General features: G+C 32.9%; 1 protein-coding gene and 1 pseudogene across 1 annotated transcript; both read left to right on the forward strand.

Annotated features, from left to right (window-relative positions):
* Nucleotides 1–771: 771 nt before the first annotated feature.
* On the forward strand, nt 772–19,132 carry LOC148943902 (uncharacterized). Its single transcript, XM_089101652.1, has 5 exons — nt 772–835; nt 8,680–8,779; nt 10,718–10,888; nt 12,367–12,525; nt 16,444–19,132. The coding sequence occupies exons 2-5, from the start codon at nt 8,710–8,712 to the stop codon at nt 16,674–16,676; spliced, it is 633 nt and encodes a 210-aa protein (XP_088957778.1). The 5' UTR covers nt 772–835; nt 8,680–8,709; the 3' UTR covers nt 16,677–19,132.
* LOC148943903 (uncharacterized) lies at nt 17,348–20,321 on the forward strand (annotated as a pseudogene).
* Nucleotides 20,322–24,917: the final 4,596 nt, after the last annotated feature.

A 24,917-nucleotide genomic window follows, 5' to 3' on the forward strand; every position in this document is an offset into this window, starting at 1 on the left:
CTGAAAAAAAATTAAAATGAGTTTACTGAAAAAAAAATGTGCATTGTCAATTTAATATACATATGCTGATATTTATTCCCTAAAATCTTAATTAATTTTTGATTTCTTAAAGTTATAAAAGTGAAAATATTTCAAAGAATTTTTTTCAGTAAAGCGCCAATGACGCAATAGGTTTTAGGGTTTTGCAGTGAGACGATACCCAAACTCTTGTTTGTAGTTATTTCTATTCGATTCAAACTTGATTTGCATATTCAATTTAAGCTTCACTCTTTTTAAGATTTATTTATTCATTTGCATTAATATATATTGTATGTTTGTTCGCATTGATTGTTTATTTAATTTCTGTTCGTTTTAAGTTTCATTTATACTTTAATAGCAAAATATTTGTTTTTGTTTTAAGCTAGATTTTCATCTTCAATATAAGCATTACTCGCTTTAAGATCTATTTATTCATTTATGTTAGTACCTGTTGTATGTTTTTTGCTATGACTGTTTATTTAATTTCTGTTCGTTTTCGGTTTCATTTATTCTTCAATAGTAATTTCTGGTCGTTTTGAGTTTGAATTTTAACAGGTATTTGTATCTCCTGAGGTTAAGTTTAAAATGGCCTTTACTTTTCTTTGAAAAACTTATTTTTCGGAAAGTTTTTTTTAATTAATATTTGAAAACGGCAATTTCTTTTCCACACTCTTTTTAGGGATTTCGACAAATGTCGAAATGAAGATTCCTATAAAATAGAAGAAATGATTCTATTAACTATATTGGACATAATTTTAATAGTTTCTAACTTTTTATTTTATATTCAAGCATTTTATGTTTTGATTTGGATAACCAAGTATGGATTTGTTTTACTGTGCTATATTTAATCAGCCAAGTATTTATTTGTTGCATTTATTGTCTCCAGCCAGAAGTTCAGATGTTTCTTGCTACCCACTGTTTAAATTCATTTCAAATAACAGAGAATATTTGAGACATTCTCTGAAAAAACCAAAGGCCTCTTTGGGCCTCTTTGGGTCTTGATACTTAGTTTTATATACTTGCTTTTATTAATTTGAACTAGCCTAGTAGAAATAATGCTAGACTAATAGCCTAGATTGATCAGGTCAATCTAGATTGCTAGATTGATCAGGTCAATTCTATCCTGTTGAAACTCCAGAGAAGGAAGTCCCAAACACTCCAGTCGGTAAATATCTACCAAATCATATTATTGACTTATGCATAAAGTGAATATACCACTTGATGCCTTTTTTTATGCTGATTATAAATATAATAATCATTTATATTTGAAATGAATTTCAGCCCCCCCATCTATATATGCCAATTCAGGGTATATATTTCTACATTAGGGGGGGGGGGGTTGGTAAAGTTTAAACTTACATCCCATTTACATCAGAAACAAAATTTGCCCCCACCACCTCCCCCTAATGTATAAATATATACCCTGAATTGGCATAGATAGGGGGGGGGGGGCTGAAATTCATTTCTGATAGAAATGGTTATTATATTTGTAATCAGCATAAAAAAAGGCATCGAGTGTTATATTCACTTTATCCGTAAGTCAATAATATGATTTGGTAGATATTTACCCTCCAGTCAATGCTGATATGGTAAATGGCTCAAATATGGCACAAACTTTGACACCCAATGTTGAACCCTTTTAATTTGCTGCAAGTCACATTTCCATATAGGATACCACACAGAGGAACAATATTCTACCACCGGGCAAACATATGTCTTGTAGTGTCATAAAAGTGTGAAGGTTAAATTTCATAAAACTTCTCTTAATCCAAAGCAGACTGTAGTTAGCATTTTGAGAAATTATTGACACATGATGTGAAACTTCAACTGGTTATCAAACTGGATACTTTGATCCCTTATTGAATCTGCAGATGAAACAGGTGTATCACCAAGAAAATAATGATAAGTCAAGCTTTTTGAAAAGTAAGGGAGTACAAAACATTTTTGATAGTTTACAAACATGGAGTTCAATTTACACCAATCATTTAGGGCATTCAGATCCTCTTGAATAAGGGTGACATCTACCGGGGAGGTAACATTTTTATACAGTTTTATATTGTCTGCAAACATTTTGACAGTGGAGTGACAAATTACTTCAGGCAAATTGTTGACAAACAAACAAAATAACACTGGGCCCAAACAACTGCCCTGTGGCACACCATTCAAAATTAGACTCTCACTTGAAAGTGCACTACCGACTATAACTTTCTGGAAACGGCCTGATAAGTAATCTGTAATGCATGTTAAAGTTTTACTGCCTAGCCCATACTTTTCAGATTTTTCAAGCACCAAACTAACTGAAAGTTTGTCAAATGCTTTACTGAAGTCAATGTACAAGCAATCAAATTTCGAAATGAAATCAGCCAGATTTTAGAAATCTTTTACAACTTCTAGCAACTGTGTATTATATGACCTGTTTTTTCTAAAACCATGCTGTGACAGATGCCATAGTTTATTTTGGTTGAAGTAATCCTTTATCCAATATACAATGATCTTTTCAAGAACTCTCAAAGAAATTGAGGTGTTTGAAATTGGACAATAATTTCCAAATTGGGATTTAGATCCTCCTTTGTGGAGTGGCTTTACAGCCGCTTTTTTCCACGCTGCAGGCCATTTACCACTCAATAGACAGTGGTTAAACAAAAACGGAAGAGGTTCAGCTAAACACATGGCTGTCTTCTGAAGAAAAGCATTAGAAATACCATCTATATCTGGAGCTTTATTAACAGAAAGGTCACAGAGAATTTTTAAAACCTGCTCTGAAGAAATATCAGAGTCATCAAAGGGCACTTTATATGCTGAAACAAATTTGCTAAAATGGGGCAGACTGCATGCATGGACATCATTTGGATTTACAAAAACTGACATAAACACTTGATTAAACACATCAGCCTTTTTCTGATCATCACTTATTAATTCATTTGTAGCTAGGTCATCAAAAATGCACAAATCAGTTGAGGAGTCAGTCTTATTTCTACTAACATACTTCCAAAACTTCTTTGGACACCCTCAAATATTAGTAATGATCAACAATTCAAGTGATTCCCAGTTAATGTCTAGAGAACAAGTGGTGTGATTCCAAGCCCTTTTATAGGCACACCATGAGTCTTCATTTTTTTCCAACATATACTATCTCCATTGTTTATTTTTAACACTAATAGCATCAAGTACAAATTTTTGCAGTTGTCTTCTTTTTCTTGAACCTTCTTTTATGTAATAACATGGTTTAAACCAATCACTTGCATCTTCTATAGCCTCTCAGATGAACTCAAAAGCAACATCTACATCTGCATTACTAGACTGAAGCTCCTCAACAATAGAAACAGAACAGATAAAGTCTTGAATTTCATTGTAACAACCCTTGCTGTAATCATAATAAAGTTTAGAACCAGAGATCACTGCTGCACTTACATTCATTGATAGAGACATAACTCCATGGTCACTTTTACCTAGAGGTGGCAGCATCTTAAGGTCTAGTATGTCATCTGGAGATTTTGTGATCACCAAATACAGTACATGGGGAGTGGAATTGCTTCTGAGTCTTTTGGGATCCACAACATTCTGGTGCAGAAAGCTGTCCTGTAAGGTTTGCACAAGTTTAAAAGCAAAACTCTGGTCTGTCCCTGATGTAGCTTGGGATAACCAGTCAATATTGGGTGCATTAAAGTCACCAAGAACAAGAATTTTTGAGGAAACAGACACAAGGTATGACAGATAACTCAGCAGGCAATCATAATTTAATATACTAAATTCATTTCTAGAAGGGCTTTAATATATGCCTACAATCCTCATATTTTGGGATATCCCTGGCAACTTAATTTCCACACTAATTACTTCACTTAATTCCATAGTAAACAAAACATCAACTTCTGCATATTTTAATTTAGATGACAACAAAATATAAATACAAATTCCCCTTTTTGAATGCATGCTGTACACAACATTATAGCCACTCAGTTGAAAGAAATGTGCTTTGGGGTTGAGACAGTGCTTTGGGAGCACCTCAGTCATGATAACTATATCAGGTTTCTGCAAATTTACCAAAGAATAAAGTTTGTCAAGTTTGTTTGAAAGTACATCAGCATTTGTATACAACACGGAAAGATTATTCTTCCATTTCATGCCTGGAGGGGGCTGCTTGTCCCTAATGTTTCGTTGAAACATGGTACCTTCTAACTGTCCATTTATGCTGGTTACAATGTAGGGTAAAACGTTTAATGTTGCATTGCAGCTGGAAGGGCTGCACAAATCTGACCGTATTTTGAAACTATAGAGTTCTTACGTATAACCAAATCAACTTTGCCCTGTGCACGCCTGACCTGAAACTCCTCATATAACTTTACTCTTTTCTGACAGTCAGTCTTGGAGACATCATTTTGAAACTGGATTGTACCTGACCCTTTTCTTTTGTAAGACTTTTGTAAAATCTGCTTCTTAGTCTTGAAATCTGGGACTGAGAATAATATGGGAACAGGCCTTTTTTTGGTAATGGTGGTTACAACTTGGCTTTGCTGACTCCTCAGACAATAGACATTAGAGAGGCTTATGTTTGGGAGCCCATAATCACTCACAAGATATTTTTTTATGCAGAGTTCATCATTTCTCTGTGGGGGGACACCAAAAACAACAATATATAGCTTGCAATGCTGACGGTCTATCATCTGCAACCATCTGTTTAACTTTGGTTTCAAGGTGCATCTCAAGATCTTTTTTCAACGTCTGAATCTCCAACTCAACCAAATTCTGAACAGCATCCTTGTCAAACAAGGGAGACTGTTCGAGGGTTGTCAAACGGCTCCCAACATTACCAAAACGGTTTTCAATGTTGGTGGTTAGCTGTTCTCAAAGTTCGGAAAATACTTCTTTCACTGCATCTTTCACTTTGGTGTCCAGTTCATTTACTGCACTAAGAGTTGACCGGAATGGTTTGAGAGTCTTGTCCATAAGTTTCTGAATATTGTCCATAGACGCCCCACCTGTCACTTGTGGGTTACCTTTGCAAACTGGGCATTTCCACTCGCAGCCTACTTGCCATGTCATTTTAGTTAGTAGAGAGTATTCAGCCTCTGACATTTCCAGACAATCAATGCATAACCAGAGGCTACATCCGTCACAGTTCATAGCACTTGAATTTATACCTAAATTCTCATCACATGTTGTGTACATATCGGTCCCTTTTTTGGGGCTCTGACAAGGTCTTTTTGGTGGCATTATATTCAAGCTTTAAGGATTCTAAGGTAGACAAAACCCATGGGAAGTGCAAGGCAACTTTGTATTTGGTAATTATGTATTGCCAGAAGAAACAGATGTACTTGAAGTAATCCTTTATTTTTTTACAATCCAATGTTTGTTTTAATTTGAATTCAATTAGAATTCAAACACAATGGATTAATTCTCATGGGAATAAAAAATAAGTTATCTTCAGGTAACTTCAAAAATCAAGTAAGTGAATTCACACTTTGAGAAAAGAAACTGAAGGATGGATAATAGTTGGAAATGATAAGTTTAGGTACCAATAACTGCTTTACCACATGAAATTGGCCAGTAATTCTGTATTCAATTTTCACTTAGATTAAGTTGCTGTTGTTCCCAATTAAGTTGATCTTAAATAATTTTAATAATAGCCATATTGATGCATAGCTTAGATTTTTAGCCATTTTTTTACATATACAATACTTCTCAATTCCTGATTGGTAATAAGGTGTGATGATTTCAGTTTTACATAATTTTGCTCAATTGGCTGCTGGTTTTTTAGCCTAATTCTTATTTTTATTTTTTATTTAATCATCATGCTATTGTCAGTTTGTTGTAAAAATTACCTTAGGAAGGGCTTGGAGTATTGAATTGAAGCTTACTGTGCTTGTTGTGACTGATGTTGAACTTGCCAAAAAGCAATATTTTCATGCTACTACTACTACTACTGCTAATACTACTGCTACTACTATTACTCCTGCTAAGACTAATAGTATTTAGGTGAAAATTGCAGGGAATTCTGATAATATGTTGGTCTAAAGTTGTCTAAACCATAATACACTTCCTAAGGTGAATTGCTACCTTAATTCCTTTCACCAGAACAACAGGCTAAACATTTTCAATAGGTGAACAAATTGTTTGGGAATACACTTGTAGCCAAAGTTAGGGTCTGAGAATGTGTGTTTATGTCCCTACTTATTGGAAATGAGAGATTCTATATACTTGAGCTGGAAAAATTCCTACAGAAAAAAACAAACATAATTAGCCATTCCTAAGGTGAATTTGCATCATATTTAAAAACCATGCAACATTTTAACTGAGACCAATTAATAACATAAAAATTGGTTTTTGATTTGTAATCAACAATTTTAACCAATTTAAACCAACAAATGGTTTGCATAGATAAAAATGAAATTTGCAGAGGCTACATAAACATATAGTCTAGGGTATACGAATAAATTACAGCTATTAAAGAATGGTTTGTTTAGAAAAGACACACATTTTTGTTATTGTTTAAAACTAGCATGTACAATTTTCACTAGCCTTTATTCAAAGCCAGTTTTACCTTATTGTTTTTTGTTTCTTGCATTGCTTTCTTAACATGTCTCCTTATGAGGTGGAATGGTCATACATTTACACCATTTTTTGCAACTGGCACTTTTTGCCATTAAGAAATGTTTTGTAGCAAAAAAAACATATTAGAAACATGCATAAAAAAAACAAAAACAACATGCATCAAGTCCATGCACTACACAAGACACATTTCAACAAAGAGGGTAAAATTCTGGTTTAGCGGCTTTGTGCTATCCTGGAAAGGGATTAGATTAGGAAATGAAACTTTCAGGGATGCATGTATAAACTAAAGCATGTCCCATGAAGGTATTTTGAAGCAACTACCTCCACTCTTTCTCCCTTTCTGACCTTTGATGATCTTTAAAAATCTTGATGTTATTAAATTCAACCCTTGTAGAATAGATCTTCTATTTAAATGAAGCACAACACAACTGTTTTTAGTTTCACAACTTTGCTCAACTAGGGGTATAACTTGCTATAGGGCAGGCCCCATAGCAAGGGGCATTAATTGCCCCTTCCAGACCTCAGTTTGACAGTTTGAAAATTTCACATTTTCAGTTTGAAAATTTCATAAATATATTTCATAAATATATCATTTCATAAATCATAATATATAATATAAATATATATATAATATAATATATAATATATATAATATATAATATAATATATTATATAATATAATATAATATAAATATATCAATTTCATAAATATATCAGTAAATAAATATGGTAGTTTCTCCATTTTAAAACATGAAAACAAAATGTGTAATCGGGGTATGTCAATTCACAAATTTTTTTCTTTAGGAAGATTTTGCTTTCAATGAAAGTACAAAGTAAAGTTATTATTTCATTAAAATTACCATAAAAGGTACTTTCAAAATCTAAGATGGGATGGAGGCAATAACCCTGTATCCTCCTCCCATCAATGTGCCCATATGTAATATTTATTTCTTGTAAGGTATATTTTATGTTATTATCATTTTTTTAGTCAGTTTTGTTTGTTTGATAAAACCACATACAATTGCATTGAGTGGTAGGTTCCTGTTTTTATGATTAGGTCATCTGGTTTTAGGTAGAAATCAAAATATTGAAAAATTAGCCCTAAACCCTTCTATAAATGGGTAATATTTTGTGCAACTAATACAGGCCCAGCATAAGAAGTTATGCATCTTGCAACTTTGGTTCTAATATGTATGGTTATGTCCTATTTTTCTCCTACATTTGTGTGCTGCTACTGCAATAATAGTAACCATTATATAACAATAGTATTGATTGGAAAATTTTTTTTTAGGGGGTTCACTTATTAAACCCTAGACACAAGACAAGTTTTTTTTTTTGGGGGGGGGGGTCAATTATTAACAGAAGCTAATCAGAGGCAGGGGGGGGGGTCAGAGGAAAATCATTTGTTTTTGAGGGTTTTTATTAGGTGAATATTTAAATTCTATTTGCGTCTACTTTTAGATCAATTGTCACTAAATCAAGTAAGAACAGCTAATTGTGGACTTTGGAAAATATATAATTTGTGTAACCACAATAGCAAAGGCCATTGATAATTACCAGAATTAGTCCTATTTTGACATTAGTGAATAAAGTGAAAACATATTAGCCAAAAGGATAAATAAATTTTCTACACTCAGGGAAATTCTTATGCTACATCTTTAGATCATCTACAGAATAGTAATTTTTATCATCTTGGTTCTATAATTTGATTTGACAAAAGCAATGAATTATTTTTTAAGCTTTATTGAATTTTTTAGTTTTCTTAATCATTAAAACCATCAACAAGCCTTTCATCAAAGTAATTTTCAAAACTGTCCTGCATCTTCCTTGGTCCTAGTTTGGCCTTTGAATATGATTAAGAAAGTGTTGATTTTTCAATGTAATAATAGCCTGTATTCTGCAATTTTATCATGTATGCATTACTCCAACAAAACTCAAGCCACCAAAAAAGACATTAAAAAAAAAAATTCAGAAATTTGTGAAAAAGTGGAATAAAAATGCCAGTTTGAAAATATACACTGTGAATGCATAACAATCTGCAGGTTTTGTGGAAAGAATTTAAAATTGGAGTGCCATTTCCAAGTTTTGTTAATAATATTATACATTTTATAGCTGACATTAACTTATTTCAAAGATATTATTATGGATGTCCCTCAAATTCCAAACGTGGCTGAGCCTATCACCATTCCTGAGACTTCTGTTGTTAAAAATGGTAAGTTATTCAATATAATTTTTGTAAAAAAAAAATTAAAAAAAAGCTGCTTTTCTAGAGTAAATATTTGCTTCTTTTTCTTCTTACTTCTAAAGTTCTTTTCAGTGAAAATAACAAAAATGAAACAACATGCAACTGCATAAAAGCTAGGCAATGAATGGTTATTTTGCTACACAAAAGTCTAGTTTATTAGCTATATTTTTTCAGTTTGGGGAGACAACAAGACTTCAAGTTGAAAAATTTTCTCTTACTATTTTCTGTTTGCAGGCATAAACCATAAAAAAAATTAGAAAGCACAAATTAAGAAAGCAATAAGAAAAAAGCATTCCTACTAAAAGTGTCTATTCTGTGAGGCAGCCACAATAATTATCTATTCATTATAAGGACTAGTTTTATTATTATTATGTATAATAATTTATTATATATTAATTATAGGGACAAGTTTCTGTCTCTTATAATAATTTTTTTTTTTAACCAAATTACCTATATTCTTTTTCATAACATTACTTGATGTTTGTTTGTTTCCTATGATTATCTTTTTGTGATTTGTAAATAAATCAAGAAAAAGAAAAGGCGTTTAGGATAAGGTATATGTTGGTGATTGAAGAGGATACACCAAACAATCTTCTTTTTTCAGTCACCACTAAGCACCAATATTGGTAGCTAACCTACAAGCTATTAGTTTTTATCTTGTGACATTTATTATTGTCTTGCTGTTTTTGTCTTGCCATTTTGTATCTCTATTATTTCCTTGGCAAAAAGCACATAATTCCATCAGGTTTTTTCAACTTGTCTAAATTCTGTCAAGTTTCCCAGTCTTTTCTCAAACTTGTTTTCAAGGTGTGTGCAGGTGTTGCTAGTTTTATATATTGCAGTCAATAGATTTCGAGTAGGGGAGGGAGGAGTGAAAAAAAATTGATTTTTCTAGGTTTTTTTTTAGTAGATTTTATACAATTTCCGCTAACCTACCCTCCACATATTCACCTATGTTCCAAATACTGATTTTTTTTTCTTTCATGAATATGTGATATTTGTTCAGTATAGATAAGTGTGAATATCTAATAGATAACTGACCAAAAATATTCCAAGTTTTGTTTTCCAGGAAACATTGTTTTTATGTTTGTTGTAAATAATATTTTATCACATGGATTTGTTGTTTATTTTAATCAACAACAAATCCAATCAACAATCAATACCTGTTCTTAGATTTAAGCTTAAGCCCTATGGAATCTAATGATAGTTTGACCACAAGTAGTCTGATTTTTATGTTTGTTGTTTCTTAAAGTAGCAAGCTTTCCTCTAGGCAATATTTGCTGTCAAATAAGAGCCTTTTAAAAAGAAAGATTTTTTCCGGGGGGAGGGGGGGGGGGTAGAAAAAATGATTCATATAAGTGGTGATAATCTTTCAGTTATTTGATTAGAATTGGAAGGGAAAAATATCAATTATCAGCTATAGTATTTCAATGTTTCTATCAAACAGGAAGTGGGGTATCTATTTTCTCTTGTGTATATGCATATGTTTTCCAAAATCATTTTACCAGTATATAATCTGAAACAAAATGAATGAAAGATGCAAATATAGAATTAATTGAACAATTTTTTTGTTAGACACTAAAGGAGACTAGAACGAGCATTTAAAAAAAAGCAACATTGCCACCAATCATTTGGTGGCTTTTTTTATACTAGATGTTTAGCAAACTCATTAGCCTATCAACTGCATAACCTGTGGAAGAATTTTCAAGAATATTTATTGACTCTAAATCTAGACATTTCGTGTTGGCTATTTGCAAAGATAGTTTGATTTCTGTCCTTCTGAGGGTCATTTTTTCATTTTCGTGGTAATTGTGTTGAAAAGGGGGAAGTAGTTGGGATTGTTTTGTAAGCTTTTCTATTGAATGTGTTTGATGTCTCTTTTATTTAGCCTATGTTTTCTTTCAGAAGTTGAAGAGGCTTTACTAAGTGACTGTGAGGAGCTTTTTGACTTTCAAACCCATCTTTTGTCTCCTAAATGGGAAGAGGTTCCTGTGGGTACTTTTTGCTGCTTTTCAGGACCATGTAAACTTGAACCTGACACCCAGGAATTGGGCTCCACATGTTTTGACAATGAAGGTACATGTCAAGCATTTGTGTTTTGTATAATCATATATATTGGGTAATATTTTATTGAGAAAAGCTGAAACAAATTAGACTTTGCTAAGTCTTCATCATCTTAAGATTTGAAACTGCTGAAGCCATAACAAGATGAAAAAAAATAACTTGAAACTGCAATGGATTATGGACAACAATTCCTGTAAATTCTGGAATTAGCTAATTTCTCTATAGAAGAATTGGCTAATTTTGTTCAAAGAACTTGTTTCATTTCTAAAATTAAATATTAAACATTAGTATCATCTTGTACTGTTGTAGTAAGTATTGTAGTGTAAATATTTTTTACTTGTAGATGATTTTGGACAGTCACTCCAATTATTTCTCCTCCATTGTTGTAAATCCAGCAGAAAATATGTTATTATTATTATTATATAAAGCTTTCAATTTGCATTACTAAACGTTTATAGTAGGACTCAGTTTGCGTTCTGAATTTTTGGAAAACTCATGAAAAAAATTAAGTGTTAAACACAAAACAATTCAGTCAGTGTCATATAGGCCTCTACTTTAAAAGCAAAGACAGAATTGTTGCGTAAATCAGCACTGTATTTATGTTATTTGCAAATATTTAATGTGATTATGCTACCATATGTAGAAATTTCCATAAACAACTCTAGAAAAAGACAGTTTAAACAGAAGTTGACATGGTGAGATGTTCATTATAAATATTCAGCTACAAAAGAATGTCCAGCATCTCTAGGAGTAAGGCAGAGAGGAAGAGAATTTTCGTGTGGAAGAAGTGAAAACTATTTTCCCGTTATGTCCAAAACAGTATTGTTAGTAAAAAAAAAAAATGGTGGAAAAAAAACACTTAAAGGAATGGCATGCACATGGGTTTTGAGATTTTTCTTATCATAGTATTTTAAGTAGAAAAAAAGATTTTGAAGATATTTTATAATAACAAATTATAGAACATGAACGTTTTCTACACACTTACAAGCCACTCTCCTTTAACGCAGTAAGGACAGTGACGTAACAAGGTGGCGTAGATCACTTAGAGTGGCACTCTCCAGGTGTTGGCACCAGGAGAAGAAAGTGGAAGGTCACTTCTGACGTATATTATATATGAAGAGTATTTTTCCATTGTTTATCTTAGCTACTAAAGCTTAAGGCTTTTGTGTTAGCTAGCTAAATACTCTGGAAGGATTTTAAACTTACAAACACATATACAAAGCCTTATATCGCATACTTAACAACGTCCCACGCTTCAAATCTCGCACTCTATCTAAAGCCCCTATTTAATCTGTGGATAAAATGCTAATTTGTGAAATTGGGTTCCTATTTATCTAATTATCAGACTTTAATTTTTCAGTTTTCATATTATATGTAATTTTTCACATTTATTGTCTGTTTTTTTTTTTTAATCTTGGGGGGTTATTAATTATTGAGAATATTTTATCATTCTTTGATAATTTTCCATCTCTTCATTTGTTTTGTTATAGAAGCTACATATGCTTCACCAGACGATGTCGAAACGATCAGAGTAACTTCCAATTCTACTCTATCACCTGAGCAGCAACAGCTACCTTTACGTATTTCATCCAGAATATCCAATTTAACATCTGTGTTGGACTCCCAGGATCTTGATTGTAATGATGAAGGTAAATTTGAAAATAATAACGTTGTAATATTAGTTTGAAAAAGGAAATTCCCCAATCCACGCACCCCCCAACCCAGCTAAATGTATCCATCTTCCATTATCCCACTCTGCTAAAGTATTGATCTACTACATGCGATGTCGGTCCCTTCAATGCCAAATTTCTAGTGAGAAGAAGATACCAGAGCAGCTAAGGTCACTGACAGAGAATACAAATCTGGAACTGCGGTCTCACATACTGTGAGTCACAAACCTTGAGCTCCATAAAGTTAAGCAGTGTTATTTGCATCACTTTCTAAAATAGTCAGGTTTAAGACATGGAAAGATCATCATTCATTAAACTCAGAAAGGAGTCTGCTTCTGGTGGTAACCTCGCTTTTCAAACCACTGACTGTTGGGCATCGGAAGGGCAATCAAAGAAAGGGGTACAATGTCAATTTCGTTGATTTATAATCAGCAGACATAAAACTTAAAAAAATTAAATTTTAGCAGATGTATTTCCCCAAAGGAACTAAAAGTGATTTTGTAAAGCCAAGATAAAAAAAAAGAAGTAAAATAAAAACCGAACTGAAATTACTTGAATATTTTTTAAGTATGTTATTTGTTACGCTTGAAAAGCCTTGAGTTATTATTTTTGTTGCTATGTTTTAGTTGGTGTAATGAAAAATAAGAACATACCGCACAAAAAAAAAAACATATCCAGCTAAGCACAAGTGATACTCTGGTCTTTTGGAGGCTTTTGAGATGTGTATTGGGTCTCCTCTTTGCTTATTTTGTTTGAAATATTATATGACTTTAATTGTGCTGGTCATTGGCTTAATACGATTTTTTAACTTTCTTAAAGTTAAAAATTCTTATTATTATTTTCAAAATAAAATTACTGTACTTTACTATAAGGTACAGCATAGCTAATCAAGTAACAGTTGAGCTTTGTCGAGTCCATAATGAAGATTTTAACCAACCATAAGTAAATAAAATTATAAATCCTTACCCAGAATTTTCTGGAAAATCAAACACATTTCTGGAAAAACAAACTTCGATTTTTTACGCTCTTTTCATTAATCATATATCTACTTTCATCCCAATCTGATGTTCTTTGAAAACTTACCTTAAAAAAAACCTTAGAGGGAAATTAAAAAATTTTATTAATTACATGGAAAAGTCAAGAGTATGAAGTTTAAATGCCTAGAATACTAAACAACACATTGTCAAAAACAGACCAGATTGAAAACTATTTTATACCGTGAAAAATAGAAAGAGACTTCTCAGGAAAATCTATTGCCACAATATAGTTTAAATAGTCTAATCAAAAGGCACTGCTATTTTTATTTCGATTATAAAATATTCAATAAGTGATGCAAAGCAGGAATTATAACTAAATAAACAAAAAGCATTTTTTTAAAAGTATACAAAAGCCATACATATAAAAATTATATTACGTTCCCTTTAATACTTAGTGCATCCCTTTAACGTCCTTTCTGAGCAGTACACAGTTTATAGAATTAGCAGTATGATCATTCCCTATCTCACCCATTATAAAAACCCGGACCGAGGTGCAAGTGCTCCAGAGAACCTATAAACATAAGCGACTTTAGATCTTTTCACAGGTAGACAAGTCAGATTACTCTTGGACGCGAAACTTGGCTTCAACGTTGGAACACTAATTTTGAAGAAACTAATTTTAAATTAATTTATTCCAATACATACATGAAAATTGGTAATTAGTAGTGCAATGTTATTATTAGATGTTTTTAGGAATTAAAAATAGGTTTCGAAGTCTCAAGTTGGTTTCAAAGGCATTTTGAGAAAGTTTCTTCCAAAATACGTGTTCCAGGGTAATTGGACCGCTGATGGCAGATCAAATGAGAGGAGCTGTTTGTACGCGCCGATATAAATATATATATATATATATATATATATATATATATATATATATATATATATATATATATATATATATATATATATATATATATATATATAGACGTTATATTATATATAACGTTATATATATATAGACGTTATAATAGACATTATATAAGACGTTTGGTATTTTTCTTGGATAGGGCTATTGTGGCAACTTTTACCACAGCAACCAATAATTAGAACCCAACTCCTAAAGTTGGTCTCAATCAGGAACCCTTATCGCTATCTAAATTCACAAAGTGCAAAGATTTTCAAACAGAGGTGTTTGTTCTTTAAAGTTCAGGAAAGGTCTGCCCATTTCTTACGAAAACATTGATTGAAAACGAAACTAGTCTTATCTAGGCTCTCCGCCGAAACAGGTAACTAGATTTTTCAAATATCACAGGAACTACAATCTGAGAAAATAAATTTTACGACATGAAAAAAAAATGATAAACTATCCAGTTGCGGATCCAGAGGGGGAGGGGGGGCGAGGGTTACCCCCGTAAAGTAGTCTAATTTACGTGATTAAAGCAAGTTTGCATCAATTAAACTTGCGCCTAACGTAAGTTTGTCGGATCAACCTATTTTGCACCCCCCCCCCCCCTAATAAAATCATGGATCCGCCCCTGAAACCATCTCACCTATTCCACCAGTTATTAGAAGAAAAAAAATTCCTTATTTTCACAAATTTCATCAACCCCCCGCCCCCTTTTTTATAAAATCCAACAAATTCCAAAAACATGAGTCCACAGTATATAAAAAATATAATTTAATAAAATTTATATAAATTAATTAATACCTGTGAGATGGGACAGTTGCAAACCACTTGGCCGGCTCACCAAGTTTTTTTCTGCTTTCGCCATTTCGAATAATGCACTTTCTAACCATTTCTCATTGACTGACGCAAACACACTGATCCATAACTGCACAAATAAGTGGGAGGAGCTTTTTGTTCGCACCGAGAATGAAGAACCAGAAATCATCTGCGGTAAACTTACTGCCAATTCTATAAACTGTGGAGCAATATAACAAGAAGAATAGAATAATTGCTGCAGCCAGGTAAAGAGTAAATCGAAGCGAACCATGGTGCATAGTAGCCTATAGTATGAAAATGCTTTTTGAAAAATAACTGTCCAAGGAAAAGAATTTTGTGTTAATTTCAAAACCGACTTGAAAACACTTGAAAATGGTTAAAATTTGAACAAATCCTGATTTTGATAGCTTGGCGTTGTTTAGATTCCTGTGCTCACCAAGTCATCACCCTTTTCCCCAAAAATAAGTTGTTGCAAGCGTGTGTTTTACCCCACTGGTATCTAAGTAGACCCAGGCTATTAAAACAGAAAAACAATCACAAAGAGACAAGTGGCAGAGTATCTTATTTAAATAGAAAAAAAACGTCGTAGCCTCACACCTGCTTTTATGATATAAATGTTTGACTTTTTATTGCAACGGTATCTTGCCCGCTGTGAATATGGGCGTTCTTAATACTTTTAGAACATCTCGGTAAAGTTTTTCAATAACATCTTAGAAACAGCAGATTAGCTTGGATGAACTTTAACCTCAAAAGGTGCTTGTGAAAGTATAAAGCTTTACAGCCTTTTTTTGTATATAAGTTAAAGGCAGAAGCGCTGATAATTTGCTATTATGCCTTTCCAGTCCACAAAGGCTAGTTCTTAGTAAGTATAAATAGGTTAGCTCTAGTTATTTCTGTTTCCAAAAATTAATTGGCTATCATTTGGGTATGCAAATTTGTGAATATAGTGCTAAATAATTTAATTTGTTTTATGTTAATCAAATTGCCTTTAATTAATTGTCACACTGTTATTATGGTTACATCAAATTATAACGCTTAAATTTGTCGACCTTTAATGTTTAATATCATTTTTCACGTTTTTAGTCTGTTTTTTTTTTATCTTGTGAGGATTTTATTATTCATTGTTGAATTATTTAGAATATTTGATCCCACTTTTGTTATTTTCTGTCTCTTTATTTATTTTTTATTTTGTTGTTGAAGCTGGAGATATTTCATCAATTGAAGCTGAAATGGTCCGAGGAGCTTCTATTTCTACCCTATCATCTGAGCATCAACAGCTACCTGTGGATGCTGCATCCAGAATAACCAATTTACTATCTGAATCGGACTCCCAAAATCTGGACAACAATGAAGAAGGTATATTTGTAACTAGTGGTGTTGTGAACTTGTTTGAAATAGGAAATATTTTTGTCAAACAAAAAAAGTGTTTGTAAATTTTACATGCACGACATCAACAATATATCTAACAATATAAACATAATTCAAATTTAAGCTTTTTATTAACCTCCAAAATTGGAGAGTATAAATATGGAGATTTTTTATTTACATTCAGCAAAATAATAATATTTTATTGTTTAAACATTCTTTTGAGAATTCTAAAATAAAATATCATGAAGCCGATCAAAAATGATGTCAGATTTAAATGAAAAGTATGTCATTAAAATTTTAATCTCTCTTCCTACCTCTGCTCCGTCTTGAAAACAGGAGAATAACATTCCTGCATTGGTTGTGTAGATTGTAGCCCGTAGGTTGTTTTAAGTTTTTTCCATCTGCAAGTTTAGTTTGTTAATGTCGACAGTCATGATATCATTTGATAGTTGAGTGTCAGTTTTAGTAATTCATCCAAGCACATTTTTAAATATACTTTGAATTTGTCATAGTAAAAAACAAAGACATTGAATATAATTAGACATTATAATTTAATCAGACATTAGATATAATTAGATATTAAAGAAAAACAAATTGAAGACATGAAATTTCCAATTTTCAATTTTCCAATTTTTTTCCAAAATTTCCAATTTTCAAGCAAGTTTGAATAATTCTCTGTTGAAAATTCTGAGTAATTTCGTATTTATGACTCGTTGAATTCACAGATTCGAAAAGAATGAATCCCGCTATAAAAGTGTCTTATTCACTTGATGCAAGTAAGATCTGTAGGCTTTCCACAGCCTACATATCTATATATATATATATATATATATATCTTTGGGGGGGGGGGAACATAAACCCTAGGCCCAATGGAGTATTGGTCAGAATTTTTGGAAAAGACCAGATGTAGGTAAAACTGCTGACTATTCTTTTCCAGAGTTAAATGCTACTACTTGTACTACTAACGACAAACCAACGCACCAAAACGCTGGAGGCTAACACAGCTACGCACGCTCCTCCTCCATCCCAATTTATTCAAAGCCCCCCCCCCCCCTGTTTGCGCCCTCCCAGGACGTTCCCATTTCCCTTGAATATTTCTTTATGAGGTCCTTCAACCCAAACCGTGGACGACCTGTTTTCCGTTAAACCCTACACGGTTGGACGAAAAGAATTATCTTTGGCAATCTGTCATCCTCCATCCGCAGAACGTGCCCTAGTCATCTCAACCTTTCTCTCAATTATAGCCCTAGAAAGCAGTATTGAACACCACTTTTCGTACAGCCTATCGTTTTAAATATAATCAGTCAGGTGGGTACCCAAAACAATCAGTAGGCAATTTCTTCTTATTCATTCTTATTCAGAGTTCAATTTCTTCCTATTCATTTTGATCACAATTCAATTCATTGTGCTCACACTTTCATGTAGGATGTTTAAATCATCAACATAATCTAAGTCCAGAGGTTTTACTTTCCCTTTGGATTCCGTGTTCTCCCATTGCCTTTCTTGTGCTCCTTAAGACAAGGTCCATCAAAATAATTCTTGCAAATGGGGATAGAACAGCATGGTGCCACTTGAATGTTATGCCACTTAAATAAATCAATTTTAATTAATTTAAATTAAATTTTCGTTAGTTCATTTTATTTTTTTCAACATTGTTGAAACTAATCACGAAATTTAATAGAATAATCTTCAAAAAAGATAAACGTTGCTGATTCGCGCGTGAAGTTGCGGCCGTGTGAACCCTGGATGCGAGATATTATGCAAGTGTGCATTAAGGGCTTGCCCAAAAATTTATTTATTTAATTTCTTTTTCAGTCGAAACCATGATCTTCCTGCAGAAAATTCTAGTCGTTGTAACCCCAACGAAACCAGAGAAAGCTTAAATACCAGTGACAAAATGAACAGTTCAGCTGCCAATTTAGGTCAGAAAGTACGTAGGTGTAAAACTGTTACGTAAGAAGCTGAGTTAGATGTCTTATCTCTAGTGTCTTTCTTTTGTGTATGACTTCAATGCTCCTACAATGCTCAAAATAATGTTATCTTAAAGGAATATCTAAATAAGTGAGAATCATTAACTCGAAAAAAAGACATACATTTCAGTCTACATAAAATATTTGTAGGCTAAAAACGAAAGCTGAACATCAATTTAGTTTAAACCTAAGTTTGTTCAGAAATCACGGTGAAAAAGGGGCACTCTTTCCTGTATATGCCCATTTTTAGAACTACACAATTATTTTCTGGTGTCTATGAGTTTTTTGGTACAATGCTTTAAAGCTGCAAGTTTTAAAGCTGATAAAAAAATTATATTATTATTCAAATTCTAATTCTTCTATGAAGTGAAACTGTTTTCAAGTTTCGTTCTTTCATATTTGTTTCATTCGAAAGTGGTAGGCAGTGTAGATCCCAAAAAGGTAACAGTTATAGAAGGTTCACTTTTCGTTTGAAATTGCTATGATGTCAAATTATTGAATTGTTTTCACCTTGTTTAATTTTAATAAAATAATTTTTTACTATAGAGATAATTCATTCTACTGTGTGCAGTTCTGATGGTGCGGATCAACCAAAACTCTTTGGCCCAAAACCAATCGTGAAGGTGAAGAAGCTGACAGAGAAGGTTATTGAAGACTTAACAGCTGGTATTTGGCGTTGCGCCTCCTGTGCAAAAGCAGAAAAATCATTATTCGTGCTAGATATCCATATAGACACAGGTTGTGAAGAATTATCACCAATAGAGTGTGACACCTGTCCTGCAGTAGTTAGTGATTACAGAGATTTTGCTGCTCACATTATAGAACACCAAATGGGAAAGACAAGAAGATGTCCTATTTGTTTTTGTGAATGTATTGGCGACGTGAGTCAACATTTAATTATGCATGGTAATTTTTCACCAAGCGCTCCTGAGTTAGAACTACAGGGATGTCCATCACTAGCTGTTACACAGAGTCATTCTACAAATGTTTGTTTCAGTTCATTTGAATTAGATTCTGAAGCAAAAAACTTGGACAAAAATAAGATATATTTGAATAGTTCCTTGCGCAGTAAAAAACACAAAATATTTAAAAGATGTAAAGAAACAAATAGGCCTACAGGGATAAAACAATATATTTGTTATGTATGTGATAAGAGCTTTTCTCAGTCAAGCGATTTGATTAATCACCAAAGAGTGCACACTGGGGAGAAACCATTTAAATGTGAGGTCTGTGAAAAAACATTTTCTCAATCAAACAATTTGATAAAGCACCATAGAGTACATCCGGGGGAGAAACCGTTTAAGTGTGAGGTATGTGAGAAAGCTTTTTCTGCGTCAAGCAGTTTGATTGAGCACCAAAGAGTGCATACTAGGGAGAAACCCTTTAAGTGTGAAATATGTGACAAGACCTATTGTAGTTCAAGCAGTTTGATTACTCACCAAAGAGTGCACACTGGGGAGAAACCGTTTAAGTGTGACATGTAGTGAAACTTTTTCTGTGTCAAGCAATTTGATTAAGCACCATAGAGTACATACTGGTGAGAAACCGTTTAAGTGTGACATATGCAAAAGAGAATATTCTTCTAAATTAAATCTAAACAATCATACAACAACCCATTCTCAGAAAAAGCCTGCTAGTTCCTAGTGTACAATAACAACTTCTTTGGTCTTGCTGTACCCTATTGTAAACCGTTCCGTTGTTTTTTGCTACTAATTTATATATATTTTTTCAGTTCATTAATTGATTTGTGGAACTTTTTGTTCATTTTTTCAGTGATTTCCTTTTGCTTCTTGTTTTGACTTGTTTATTCCCTTTGGCTAGGACTTTCTCCCCCCCCCCCAAATAAGTCACTATGTGTATTCATGTTTGAGTAAACACCCCAGAAAAATCCATTTTATTCTTATATAATGTTTTCTCATTGACATTTCTCATTTCTCAAAGTTTCTTTGCTTATAATTGGGAATGAAACATTTTGAACCAAGCTGTATGTAGTTTTTGATCTGTCCTCAGAGAAGTAAATCCTTAAAACTATGATTGTCACCAGGATGCCTACTCAAGGGATAAAGGGGAATATCTGCTCATTAGGAGATTTTGAGGTCATTTTGAGTGATTATATATCCTTGGGGAAACCAATGCAGAAGTGAAGAAATTAGAAATATTGGTTTGTTCTAGTGTTGTAATTGGCAAAATTGGTCACAGTAAAATTGTGGATTTTACCGTAATTGTACGGACCGCCCTAAAATTGGAACTATTTTATGTATTTTAATTATTTTACGGCGCCTTATAATTGACATAGTGCAAAACTACCTAAGTGCTGGGGCAAACAAGTTTGGATATCGTATTGGTATTGTGATTTTGGCTGAATACACAGCAGGGTGAAAGAAAGCAATATACTTGCACTCATTAATTTCGTTGTGAAGTGTTTATAATTGAGTGATAAATTGGTATTTGAGCAGCCCTTCTTTAACAGCACGTCACCTTATTTTCATGTGCTTATTCTCTTTTAATGAACAGTTAATGTAATCTTTCAACTAAAAAAAATCAGAAAGCAATATCATTTGGCCTTTAGCAATGTTAGCCTTTCTAATCTGGCCCTTCTCCTCTCTTTCCTCCTGACTGAAGATTGGACGGACCCATATTTTTCTCTTCTTTCTGAAAAAATCAGAGTATTAATGGAGGTTAGCATTAATTATGCTGCCATCCAGAGGTCTAAATTAATTATGATTGGAGGAAGTACTTTATCCAGACTTTTGCTCAACATCTGGTTTGCCTGATATGAAAGACCCTACTCAAATGTAACATTACTAAATACCACAATGTTTGTACCTTAATGTTACATCTTCAAAAAGCTTCTGATCCCTCAAAATAGCAAAAACAAAGCTATTGCTCCTTCTAAAAAAATAGTCTCTATAGAAAAAACATGGTAGAATAAAAAGAGGTTTGAAAAAAAGAAGGCTATTCCTGATACCTTATTTCACCTAACTTAGAAATTTGAAAATAAATGAAATAATAGAAATTTAAAAACAGTAAACAGACCTAACCCTTTAAAAGTTTTGATCAGCTTTCGTGATCATGAATTCTCTGAAATTATTTTCATTACACTCATTTTTCTTTGTCTTATTATTGTTTCTGTATTTTCGGATTGTATGTAAGGATTCTTTCTTTTTTCTTGTATTCTGTATCATTTTTCTTCTTATTTTTTATGTTGTATAATATGTTGGGTTTAAGAAATATTGAAAATATAACTTGCTGATGTTGTGATCATTTTTATATATTGTAGAAGCTGCTGAAAAAAAATATGAATTTTTCGAAAGTTTCAATGCTTCATGCATCCTATAGCTTTTAAAATATGATTGTATTTTTTACTTTCTCCTTGTCTTATAATTGATTTCGGTTGTTTGTATTTGTTCCTCGTTATCTAAGTAGCGTAGTAAATTGAGATTAACTTCTCAGTAATCTGATTTCTCTTTCTTTTTTTCAGTGTTGAAATAATTGTCCACCCTAATTTTTCTCTCGGGGTGAGGCTCAGAACAAGTGCAAGTCTGGATAAGCAATTTTTAACATAGTAGATTCAAAGAAATCCTTAGCAATGTTTTTTCAAATTGAACGGAGGATTCAAAAACTCAAAGGGGTACCTTCAGGCCACCCTTGTCGGTGTGTGTTAATGTTGGAAGTGAGATAAAAATCAGAGTTTGGCGATTTGGTTACTGACCGGATGGGCATTTTGTTGATTATCTTAAGGCAAATTGCCGTAAGTGTTCGTAAGATCATAGGTAATTGTTTGTAACTCCTGGTAATTTACTAATCTTTAGCCGTGCAAACAACCAGCGGATGTTAAACTATGGGTACCTGTTACCAGACGGGAAACCATTACGGTAACTTAAGTATATTACTTGTTCTTCGAGTAATAATTGTGAGGCGTCTCCTCTTTTGTAACTAATTAAAAAAAAAATTCCACATAATAAGTTTTTCAAAGAAAAGTAGAGCTCTGTTAAACTAAAAATGAGCAGGACCACATGAGTAGGGTTGAGAGCCCCCATGCCTTTTCAAGACCAGAACGTAATTTGCACTTTACAGGAAAAAAAACTTTAAATATTTTCATTTTTTTAAATTTCAAAAATCATAATTATTAAGACTCTAAGGAAGAAATATTAGCATATGTAAATTAAACTGCTAATCCACATTCATATTTTTCTTGAGAAGGCATGGGGGTTTTCAGTCCTACTCATGTTAATTTCTGCTCATTTTGAATTTGACTCGGTTATTTATTGTAATTTCTGTTCGTTTTGAGTTTCTCTTATTTATTGATGGTGATTTGTGGCAGTTTTACGCTTGGAAGATTACTTGTCCTTATTTCTGCTCATTTTGGTTTAATGGAGCTCTCTTCTTTTCTTATAAAAACTCATTTTGTAGAAAAAGTTTTTGAAATTAATTTTTGTTCTTTTTATATTGCCATAGTATTTTTCACTGAAAAGAATTTAATATTTTATTTCTTTCCAGTTTATTCGTCTATAAAAACCCATAGTTTGGCTTGCTATTTGCATGTTGGAAAAAAATTTTCAACAATTCTTAACAACATACACCCTTTTGAAAATCTCGACACTAATAGCATTGTTTAATTTAGTTTTATACCTTCTCAAGTTGACCTGAAAAATAAAACTTAATACCATTCCCAAAGAATTGTATCTATGTTTTTGAACACCTGGATACACTTATACTCTTTTGAATTAGTTAGATTGTAAGAGCGGAAGTAGTAATAGTAATAGCCCTGAAAGATTCAAGTTAATACCCTCAGTCGTTCTTGGGATATTACTGAGATATCTCAGTAATATCAACCATCATACGTACACACTGTGCTCTTGGATTTAGTTTTACTACTACCATGACATGCCGAAATCTCAGTCTTGATCGGTAAATGCAGCGGTTTTACCGACTCGTGCAGTGATTTAACGGATGGCACCACAGTTTCCCATTCGGTTAAAAAAGAATATTAAAATACTGATAGGATATTTCGGCTGTCCAAAAACATAACCGTGAATGTCACTTTTTGACATTTTGAGTTATATATCGCCCCATACTATTTTGACCACACTCTTTTCACTGGTGCAGTCCAAATTCATCTATCTTGACTCCTTCTATAAGTCAGTTTTGTAAATCGTGGCAAAACCGTGAATATATTGTCAACAAATTGCAACAAAACCGTGACTGTGGCCATAGAATCCATGTCAAAAGCGTGAATGTATTTCCATCAACAAGAAAGCCTCTAAAAATGACGTTTTGACGGGTTTGTTTTGTAATATTCGCAACTTTTATCTAGTGATAGCCATGACTCTGCTCTACTCCATTGTACTTTCGTAATAACTGTAGAACCATCACCAGCACTCACAGCAGCTGTAGAACCATCAGCAGAACTTGAGGTCGACGAATATGACGAAAGTCCCGTCTTCACGAATTTAGAGCCTATGGAATCGTGTCTGGAATACTCTGTTGAGATGAACACTTATCCCATTAATGATGCAAGTGTCCTTATTCTGGATTCGGACTCCATTTTTCCCCAGCTACTGGAAACATCTATCAACTCAGTTGGAGGCCACTTTCCCGACAGAAGCTCTGACTTTAATGCTGAACCAGTCCATCTCAATGCGTCATTGTTGGACCTCCACACCTCTGAAGTTGAGCCTCATTGAATGCTAATTGCAGAAGATGAGACTTGCGTTGTAGTTTCAGTTAATTTACGAACTGTAAAGCGGGCCCGCACCTTCGAGGAAAGAATCCAGAAAGCTCAGAATAAGCATCCCGTACTTGACCTGTGCAAGGAAAACCGTTACATGAAATGCAGGGACAAGTTTTGGAGGAGAAAGGGAAGCAGATTAATGCAAATTATTGGAACTTTCCTTACGAACAGAGCATAAAAGAGCTGTCTCTTCTTCTTGAATTAAATAAAAAAAACAAGTTTTTTAAACTGAAAGTAAGGAGCGACATTAAAACTTAAAACGAACAGAAATTATTCCGTATATGAAAGGGGCTGTCCCCTCCTCAACGCCTCGCTCTTTACGCTAATTTTTTTTATTTTTTAAAAAAATAAAGTTGTGAGAAAGAGTAAAACTTTAGCGTAAAGAGCGAGGCGTTGAGGAGGGGACAGCCCCTTTCATATACGGAATAATTTCTGTTCGTTTTAAGTTTTAATGTCGCTCCTTACTTTCAGTTTAAAAAACTTGTTTTTTTTATTTAATTTATTATCGTTTTTTATTTAATTAATCTTTTATTTTAATAAAAATTTTAATTTTATTTTTATAAATTGATGTCCTAAAAAATTAAATTACTTAAATAACTTCT

Source organism: Artemia sp. Qi Xiang Cuo, chromosome 15 (assembly GCF_049724085.1).
Source record: "Artemia sp. Qi Xiang Cuo chromosome 15, ASM4972408v1, whole genome shotgun sequence".
Classification (NCBI taxonomy): Eukaryota; Metazoa; Arthropoda; class Branchiopoda; order Anostraca; family Artemiidae; genus Artemia; species Artemia sp. Qi Xiang Cuo.